The 10397-nt window shown below is 50.1% G+C and overlaps 1 protein-coding gene across 1 annotated transcript in view; it reads left to right on the forward strand.

Annotated features, from left to right (window-relative positions):
* The window catches only part of LOC143118418 (forkhead box protein O6-like), a 42028-nt gene extending 35805 nt beyond the window's left edge, over positions 1 to 6223 (forward strand). Inside the window, exon 2 of the mRNA XM_076279476.1 lies at positions 4400 to 6223. Within this exon, the coding sequence (XP_076135591.1) occupies positions 4400 to 6223 (1824 nt within the window). The remainder of the gene's footprint in view (positions 1 to 4399) is intronic.
* Positions 6224 to 10397: the final 4174 nt, after the last annotated feature.

Below are 10397 nucleotides of genomic sequence, written 5' to 3' on the forward strand. Positions count from 1 at the left end.
AGACTCTGTGAGCCCCCCTACACACACACACACACACACACACACACACACACACACACACACACACACACATCCCTTACACAGCAGAGCTAGGCTACAGAGGCAGCCTTCTGTACAGCTCCTGAAAAGGTCAATGGCTGACGGAGTTTATCAGGCCCTCCTGGTGGATTACAAGCGTGTGATGTGTGAAAGCGATGTGGAAATGGGTTAGGCTGTGCGGATAATGGACACGACAGTAGATACTGACCCACTCGTGTCGTATAGAGTGGCCTCATTTTAACAAGAGGGCTCCAGGACAGGTGGAACAGATGTATGGGAGATGTGCACATATACAGAAAGGCTTGCACATGCACATGCAGTGTTGGGAAGGTTGCTTTAAAAATGTATTCCACTACAGAATACAGAATACATGCCCTAAAATGCATTTTGTGACGTATTCCAATAGATTACTCAAAATGTGTAACATACTTTGAATACTTTGGATTACATAAGCATTGTATTATATTTTGTTAGTGGATGAAACAGTTATGTGAGGTTATAGTAGTGTCAATAACAACGCCCCACAACCTGCATTACATTGAGGATGGTTTGACATGTGGTGTCATAATTTCAGACACCAAAAGGGTCCATAGCATTAAGAAAATATCTAAATACATATAATAAATAGGTACAATGCATACAGAAATCAATAAAAGAGAGAACAATGTAAAATAATAATCAATAATATTCAAATATTCAAAGGCTCTCTCACCAGTGTTTTCTCAATCTGGAAGAGAACCTCAGAAAACTCTTAGGGGGGGATCACATTAGCCAGGGGCAAGCGGCAGTTTGTTTTCTATGGTTCGGCAGCGGAACGGTGGAAACGGTGGCAACGCTGGTGTAACAACCTGAGCGTTGAACTTGGTTCAACTTTCAAAGCGCAATGCGAGCGTATTCAATTGACAAACCGTTTGTGTTGCTTAGGAACGAGATAAAACAACTCAGATTATGGTCTGAGCGTTGCGTTATGTTCACCACTGCCGCTTGCTGGCTAATGTGATCCCCGCCTTAGGGTTGACTAAGGAGTCTCTATAATGCAGTTTCCTGAAATGATACCTGTAGACTACATGGTGTGGTTAATAACATATTTGATTTGAGTTTGAAAAGCCTTGGCCTACATTAAATTGTAATTGTATTTAAATACAGTTACTCATATTTAGTATTTTAAATGCGTAATCGGAAATACATGTATTCTGTTACTTCCCAACACTGTGCACATGCACATACACACACATACACACACGTACACACATAATACAGACGCTTACATACATACATAACACACACACACAACCCACCCACATGCTCAGACAGGCTGTGTAGTGTGGGAGCCACCCAGCTGGGAGTGGCCCTGAATCAACTGGGATTAGCCTGGGATTGAGTAGGATTACCCTGTGTGCAGGGATTAGCTCTGACTGTCAGTTTCTGGGGGGGTTACGGGACATGGCCAGACCTCACTGCCCCTGAGTAACACTCCCCAGACACAGCAAGGATGAAGAAGAGGGATCACACACATACACACATAAACACATAGACACACACACACACACACACACACACACACACACACACACACACACACACACACACACACACACACACACACACACACACACACACACACACACACACACACACACACACACACACACACACACACACACATATATACAAATATGCACACCACGTGTATACACACAACAAGACGCACACACATACAGTACATGTACGTAAACAAATACTTATCACCCAATGAGAAGAAATAGTCTTTTCTAATTGGCTGGCAGGGTGGCTTTTAATTCTGAATAACGGGACACCTATGAAGTAGATCTGGTAAAAAAAGTTTAATCACCGTTCCATAGCAATGCTCACTGAATGGTAACTATAACAACCATAGTAAACAATGGTTGAACCTTGAAGCAGGCTTCACAACAATGGAATTAACTGTAAACAAGTTAACTGCACCCCTTTATCACTGTTAGGGCCAAAGAAAGTAGTACAACAAACTGTGCGTCGTGGAGTTCTTTGCCTCCGCCTCGTCGATTAATTCTGTATCGGGACACCTCAGCGGCCGTTAGCCCTTACATACACAGTACATACAGTATTGAAGACCAGGATCTAAACTGAAACCAAGACAGTTTTTATTGAAAGATACACAAAAAGAATAAATATTAGGAAACACATCATCTGACCTCGGAAAATAGACCTGACTGGTCTCATGGAGACCTACCTGACCCTTATCGGATTCAAACCTGACCTGTGCCATAGACAGATACTGTCTGGTTGGATATCATCACAAGCCCATGGAGCCTATCTCTCAAATCCCCCAAATCTCTTACAGGTGGACACAGGTGGACAGGACAGCTAGTATGTGAGAGCAGATTTAACCCTCCCTCTTCTGCTTTTTAAAGCAGTCTTTCTCCTCCTGTTGCTAACCTGAAGCTCTTGAGTATCTCCAGGGAGTGTGCTGGGGATGCTGTTGGCTTTGCGCTGGGGTTGTTGTTGACAGGCGTTTAGCGCGGTATGAAATCAGCGCTGGTTAATTAGCTCATCCGATTTGCACCGTGATAGGTCTCGGAGAGCAGCAGGATGACTGGCTGTCAATCACTCTGCAGGGAGGCGGGGCCTATAGACCGCATCTCAGAGCTCGGGAAGGACACAATGAAAGGGATGCGCTTTGAAAGGATGGCAATGAGACACTCAGATACACAAACACACACACACACACACACACACACACACACACACACACACACACACATAAACGTTACACACAAATTCTATTTTTCCTCTCGTCACTTATACCCCAGCAAATATTATTATTTTTCTTTTCATCTTTCTCTGTAGCTCACGTTTACCCTGTTGCCATGGATACGCATCCTCTCCACACCGGTACTAAGAGAGAGAGAAAAAGAGAGAGAGAGAGAGAGAGAGAGCACTTTCTCAAGTCTTTGAACCATGATAAGAAACATCTGTTTCTCCGCACCTCAGAATTTCACAGTGGAGGTGTTGACTTTATTGCTAAATCGCTCACTTAGCTCTGCATCAATACAGGTAAATGAGAGGAGGCAGCTACAGAGACACTCTCGAAACAGGCATCAGCCCAGCCAGCCCAACGCAGACGAGAAGATGCCCGAGAGAGGAAGAGATAGTGGAGGAGTGAGACACTCAGGCCAATCGCAGCCCCATCCGTGACTCTGTTATCCCCTCACACACCCGCACACTCCCAGCGCCCCTCACCCCCACCTCCCGGCTCAGACGGCTGATACGTTCGTTTGTTCCGCACCCCGGCTGACAGAGGAAGGGTGGCACGGATCCAGATTGGCACCGACTTCAAAGACGGCTGCAGCCGAGCGCGCCGCGCGACCTGAGATTAGCCGACATCGACACCCTTAGGAAATCACGGAAGAGGGGTGTGTGTGGGAGGGTGGAGGGGGGTGAACCCTCCGGCCCCAAACCTCAATCTGCATCTGAGTGAGGGGTGACGGGTGAGGGGTGGGGTGTGTGTGTGTGTGTGTGTGTGCGTGTGTGTGTGTGTGTGTGGGGGGGGGGGGGGGGTTGGATGCCAGGCTGCAAGCCACTCAAAACGGCAGTATTTTATGGCTCGAAAAAAGGCCAAGCACCTGGATGGTCATGGTTATGGTTTTTACTTTTCCTGCTGTGCACGTCGTTGGCATCGCACGATATTAAATGCCACTGGTGAGATGGTGTCTGGCAGGCCCGTGCAGTGTAGAAGTCAGGGCTTGGATGGCATCCATAATTCTTTTCACTTACAACTTTTTTTTTTTCAAATGCAGACCAGCTTTAATATCTGTTTTTTTTTTTTAAATGCCACTGATGTTCTTACAATCATCATTGCTCTGATTCTTCTAAAGAGGCATCCATGTTAATAGGCTTTGCTGCCATTTGATTCTAAAAGTCATAAATATCAGATTGAACTAGATGGGTTTTTTTCTGCCACACTCAATGCACACTCACTCAATGACGTGTGTGTCTTTTTTGTCTGACACCTCTCTTGTTGAATGGCCACACGGTAATCAGAGGGTTTGTTTGTGTCCTCGAGTGCTTCTCCTGTTTGCCAGCCCTTGGGAGACGTCGGCTGTCAGACTGGGTTTGCAGCCGCATCCTGATGAGCCTCCTGCGCCGACGAAAGGCAGAAAGGGCTCAATGTGAAACACTATTACTGAAGGTGCTCAGAAGGATTTGATGTAGGAGGGATTGAGGGGGAAGGTAGTAATGCCGCTCAAAAAGCTCTGATGCCAGATTATGCTCAGTGACAAAGCTAATTCCCTTTGTCTTCTCTTGTGTGTGTGTGTGTGTGTGTGTGTGTGTGTGTGTGTGTGTGTGTGTGTCTTTGCAGAATTCGATCCGGCACAACCTGTCGCTGCACACACGATTTGTGCGCGTGCAGAACGAGGGCACGGGGAAGAGCTCCTGGTGGATGCTGAACCCAGACGGGGGCAAGGCGGGCAAGGCCCCGCGCCGACGCGCCGTCTCCATGGACAACAGCACCAAGTACCTCAAGAGCAAAGGCCGCGTCAGCCGCAAGCAGAAGTTGCTGGGCCGAGCGGGCCAGGGACCGGGTCCCGGCGGGCCCCTGGGTCCGGTGAACCGGGTCGGCCTGCACAGCTCCCCCGAGCAGAGCGGCTCCCCGACGGGGCCTCCGCTGGTGGGGTCGGGGGCCGGTGGCGGAGCGGGCGGTGGGGTGGTGGAGGAGTTCGACTCCTGGACGGAGCTTCACTCGCGGGCCAGCTCGTCCGGCTCCACGCTGAGCGGCCGCCTGTCGCCCATCCTGGCCGAGGGCGAGCTGGAGGAGCCCGAGGACGGCCGGCTGTCCTGCTCCACGTCCCCGCGCCTCTACCCCAGCCCCACCGGCACCTCCGCCACCGCCCGCTCCCCAGCCATGGGCACCGCCAGCGCCCACTGCCCCAGCCTCGAGCTCCCTCAGCTGGCTGACCTGACTGGGGCCATCAGCCTGGAGGAGGGCTACCATCACGCTCACCACCAGCAGCAACAGCAGCAGCAGCCTAACCGACACAAGCACCAGGGCTACCACTACGGCTCCGTGGTGAAGCCCCAGGGCTCCTGCCGCGGTCCCGTCTACGTCCAGCCCGGCGGGGGCATGCTCAGGCTCCACTCCCCCATGCAGACCATCCAGGAGAACAAGCCGGCCAGCTTCGCCGAGAGCCTACAGCAGCAGGTCTACTCGGGGACCAACGCCCTGCAGAGCCTGCTCACCTCCGCCGCCGCCGTGCCGCAATACTGCGCCAAGGACATGCTGCTCGGCCAGGAGCGAGACGGCCACGCCATGATGGTGACCCCGCCGGCTAACAGCGTGGGTCCCGCTGGTCACCACCACCACGGCCACAACGGGGTCCACAGTCACAGCCACAGCCATAGCCACAGCCTCAATGGCACGCAACATCCCCACAACTCCACGCACACACACAGCGGCACGCCTGGCGGACACGGCACCGCAGGGCAGCACACGGGCAGTAGCCACCACTCGCCGCACAGCCACGGTTTGAGCCGCGGACAGAGCCACCGCGCCCGGTCAGCAGGGGCCGCCGGCCCTGGGGGCGCCCACCTGCAGCCTTACGGCCACAACCCCAAAGCCCCGTACATGTACAGCCCACCTGCCCACGCGCACCTGCCCGCCTCCACCACCCTGCCCCCCAACCCCGCCAATGCCCAGGGTGCCCCCCAGGACACCTGCCACCTGGCCACCACCCCCAACCCCTACCCACGTCACCACAGCAACCCCTACCACCACCACAGCCCCATGGCCGACGGACCGTACCATCACACGCAGGGTATGGGGGGAGGAGGCGGTGGAGCTGGCGCGGGCAGCGGAGGCGGGAGTTTCCATGGCTACCAGCAACACCACCAGCACCCCCACCTCCCGGCCCACCACGCTCACGCCCAGGACCGCTTACCGGCCGACCTGGACCTGGACATCTTCCACGGCAGCCTGGACTGCGACGTGGACTCCATCCTGCTGCAGGACATCATGGACTCATCCGAAGAGATGGACTTCAACTTTGATTGTTCGCTGGCACAGGGTGTGGGCATGGGGATGGGCATGGGCATGGGCATGGGCATGGGGGTGGGCATTGGGGTGGGCATGGGCGGCCTCGGGGGGCCTCAGCAGAGCCACGGCAACCAGAGCTGGGTGCCCGGCTGAGAGCCACGAGGGCAGGATGAGAGAGGGAGAGGAGGAGGGGCAGGGGACCAACCCCTGACCCTTTGGCATCTGCCCAGTGTGCTGCCCAGAGCCCGTCGCCCCATGGGCCTCAGACCGCTCCCCCCAATCAACCCCCCAACACACACACACACACACACACACACACACAGCAACAGCCACAGGCATCGTGCCTGAGCTGTTTCCTCTTCTCTGGGGAGAAAAGACAAGTAGAGAGCAGACTCAAACTGAGCCAGGAGGGGCTGTGGATGAGGAGGCAATGGGGTGGAAAACCCTGCCCAGATCCTCTGGCTCATCACAACGCGTCAAGTTCTTGTCCTTCGCCATCCCTCGGTGTCGTGGTGAAAAGTGTGCCCCCCCCCCTTTTTTGAGCTCGCCCCCTCCTTTCCCAACGGCGTCTGCCTCCCACTCTGTTCCGTCTCCTTCGCCCACTGCTGTGATGACAATCTCGGTCTCGAACCGAGTCGGCCAACGTCTGCCTTCATCTCTTCTCCGCCCTAGGAGTATAAAAAAACAATATAAGTCAGAACTGGCCAGCACTTTGATCTGCGAAGAACAAATCCATGGTTGTACATGTGCGTGTGTGTGTGTATAGGAAGGTGGTTATAGGAAGGTGGCTTGGGAGCTCCAAACAGACAATGAGGTGTAATCTTGTGCTCGGGCTGAGAAACAGCGTCCAAGTGGGGGTGGACCTCTCAATCTCTGACTGTCGAGGAGGTACTGTAAGAGGGAAGAAAGTTAACTTTTTCTGTGTTTTTCTGTGTTTTTGTTTATTTGTTTGTTTGTTTGTGGGTAAAGCAGGCTGAAGTACATCACTTTTATAGAGCTTCAGCTTCTGGATGGTGCTATACAGTCTCCCATGTTATATGTCCATTAGAAGTAAAAAAAGAGACCGGATTTGTTTTATTTAATTGATTAAATCCTTGCTAAATTTAGCCAATGGAAAAAAAAATGTCTCTTGTCAGTTAGCACATGCAGTCTGCATCTTGTGGGAACCTGTCTGAATTCTCATATTCAATATTATTACTTTTACATTATGCTACTTTTTTCATCGTATGTCAGGGATTGGTCAGCATGCAACAAACAGACATGTGGAGGACCACAGTGGTTGTGTGGTAATATTGTCTTGACATTGCAATGGGCAGAAGGTTGGCAGCAGCAGTGCTATGAGGTCTTCACTCAGGTCCTCCTCGCTCATTTCTCCTGCTAGTCTATCCCATCCCCCCTCAGTGGGCACGCTCCCACAGATCATCTCATCTCTCATTGGCCCATTAGCGAGGCTTGATTGAAATTCGGTGTCTTGTTTTTAATCTCCAAAGTGATGATGCAGCCATGTATCATCTATACAGGTTTAATGCGCTCCCCACAATAAGCACTATCCCTGCTCTCAATTCTCTCTCTCTCTCTCTCTCTTTCTCTCTCTCTCTCTCTCTCTCTCACACACACACACACACACGCACATACACTCCTCACTCCTGTTGACATATTGTGGTGTACAGTGATTAACACACTGTCATTCTAAAAGGAAGGAAGGAAGCACTATTGTGGCTTCCTGTAAAGGTCATAGCGCAGTCACTGCTCCCCCCCCCCCCCCCACACACACACACACACACATAATTAACTGTTGGAGAGGGAATTGGTTTTATTTCCTGTTTTGTTATCTTCAGTTGTTGGACATCATCATATGTGTCTCCCTTTCCGGTCCTTTTCTAGAAAAGTCTTTCTCATGTAGTCCAGCTCACTCAGCATCATGTTAGCACATTTTCATAAGGGTTTTCATTTCACCTCTGGAAGAGAAATCAATCAGCCTGATTGCTGTTCATATGTTTTAGCACCACACTCACCTTTGTGACTTTATTTTGATGTATTGTTCTTGTTGTTTAGTATAATGTTTGTGTGTGTGTATGTGTGTGTGTGTGTGTGTATGTGTGTGTGTATGTGTGTGTGTGTGTGTGTGTTTCTGTATGTGTGTGTGTGTGTTTCTCTGTCTGTGTGTGTGTGTGTGTGTGTGTGTGTGTGTGTGTTTGTGTGTGTATGTGTGTGTGTGTGTGTGTGTGTGTGTGTGTGTGTGTGTGTGTGTGTGTGTGTGTGTGTATGTGTGTGTGTGTGTGAGGCTCCAGCTCCCTCTCTCATGCACTTGTTTCCTGTGCGTTTCTTCTCTGATCACATGAGAGCATGCTCCGTGACATCAGAAAAATGGAGCACATTATCCTTACGGCAGAGGGTCTGACTGACCATGTTCCCCTCACTCTCTCTGCCCATCCTCTCTGCCCTCATCCATCATCTCCTGCCCTCTGTTCCTCTCTTCTATTTGCTCTTTATCTCTCTCCCCTTCCATCCTATTCTCAATCACTCACATCACCTGCCCTGTGTATCTGTTCCAATGAACTTTCATTCATCCTGTTGTCTTCTCTCTCTCTCTGTCTATCTCTCCATCTCCCCATCTCTCTCTCTCTCGCTCTCACTCTCTCGCTGTCAAATGTCAAAAACATCCCACTGCTTGATCACCAGTTGGATCTTTACCTCCATGACTAGTGCACAAGGCTTTTCTTAAAAGCCCTTGAAATGGTCTGGCAACAGAAACAGAAATGCTACAGTACAGTATATACATCATATATAAAGACAAAGCACTATATGTGAGGTTTATGCTGGAGGAGGTGGAGGTATAACCTCAGGGGTGTGGTAGCAAACCGCTGTGATTTACCTTCTTTAGTCTGTACTCTGCTTTTCATTGACTATCTGATCTGACCTTCTCTGCCTCTGCCCAACTCTCATTGGCTATTGGATCAGAGTTCCTGTATGATTTCAATGACTTAATTTTGTACAAAAATCTATATACTGAGAATATTGTATTATAGTTTTGAACTGAAAGAATACTGATTTCATTGTTTATTTCTTTTTTTAAGAGAATGTATCTTATCATCTGGTGACTGTTAAATAAATGAAATGAAAAAAAAAAATTGTTCGTAAGCCCAATGTGTCTGAGAAAAGTCCACTACATGTATGGAATTTTGTGTGTTTGTGTGTGTGTGTGTGTGTGTGTGTGTGTGTGTGTGTGTGTGTGTGTGTGATGATATTGAAGGGGTTGCATAACTGAGTTGCAACATCCATGTGTACTTGTGTGTGTATTTGTGGGAGAGTGCGAGTGGATATGTATGTGCGTGCCTGATTGCACATGATTGCACTGGATGGTGCGCATATGAAGTGTTGCTACACCTTTTCCTCCGCGATCACAAATCATCAAAGTAGAGTTGTGTGGGTGTATATGTGTGATGTGTGTATATGTGAGTGTGCTTTTGCAATAAGTGTGTGTGTGTGTGTATGTGTGTGTGTGTGTGTGTGTGTGTGTGTGTCTGTGTGTGTGTGTGTGTGTGTGTGTGTGTGTGCATCCCTGGCAGAGAGAGGCTGCATACACACTGGGAGGGGGTGGGGCACTCTGTGTCTAATAAGGCTTGTTATTGCCTCTGAAGCTGTAGGTTGGTCACAGCTGTCACAGTCCCATCTGAGGCGCTTTCACAGGGGAAGCGTGTGTGTGTGTGTGTGTCTCCGTAGAAGCCATACTGCAGGGCCTCTGGGGAGAGTCTCCACCTCCCTTCCTCCCTCTCTCTCTACCTCTTTCTTCTCTCTCTCTCTCTTTCTATCTCTCTATCCACCACTCTCAGAGATGTGCTCTTTTAATCGACTCCGAGTTGCGAGTCAGAAACAAGAGAGAGATAGAGGGAGGAGAGGAGAGAAAGAGAGAGAGATAGAACAAGGAAGAAGAATGAAGGCTATGAAGAGACGGAAGTATTAATAGATAGAATGTGGAGCGTAGAGCGCTGAGGTGAAGAGTGGCAAATTGTGGTGATTATCTGCATTCTCTATTCCCACCACGCAGCTAGTGCATAATTAAAGTCCTCCATTGTGATCGGCAGAGTCGGCAGTGGTGTCCGTGACAGAGTCCTAGCAGTCAAGCTTCCAAAATCTCACCTAATGGAGGACGCAAGATGAAATAGAGAGGTGGCAAAGGTAAGGAGAGGAAGGGAAAGAAAAGAAGGAGAGGAAGGGAAAGAAAAGAAGGAGAGGAAGGGAAAGAGAGAAAGATGAGGGGTGGAAAGGGAAGGAGAGAAAGAGGGTGAGTCATTGTGAAAGTGCGAAAGAGAGCTGTGGGATCCAC

The sequence above is a fragment of the Alosa pseudoharengus genome, unplaced genomic scaffold, assembly GCF_046254945.1.
Source record: "Alosa pseudoharengus isolate Yale_2024_CS ecotype anadromous, Long Island Sound unplaced genomic scaffold, YU_APseudo_1.1 YU_APseudo_1.1_scf_12, whole genome shotgun sequence".
Taxonomy (NCBI): Eukaryota; Metazoa; Chordata; class Actinopteri; order Clupeiformes; family Clupeidae; genus Alosa; species Alosa pseudoharengus.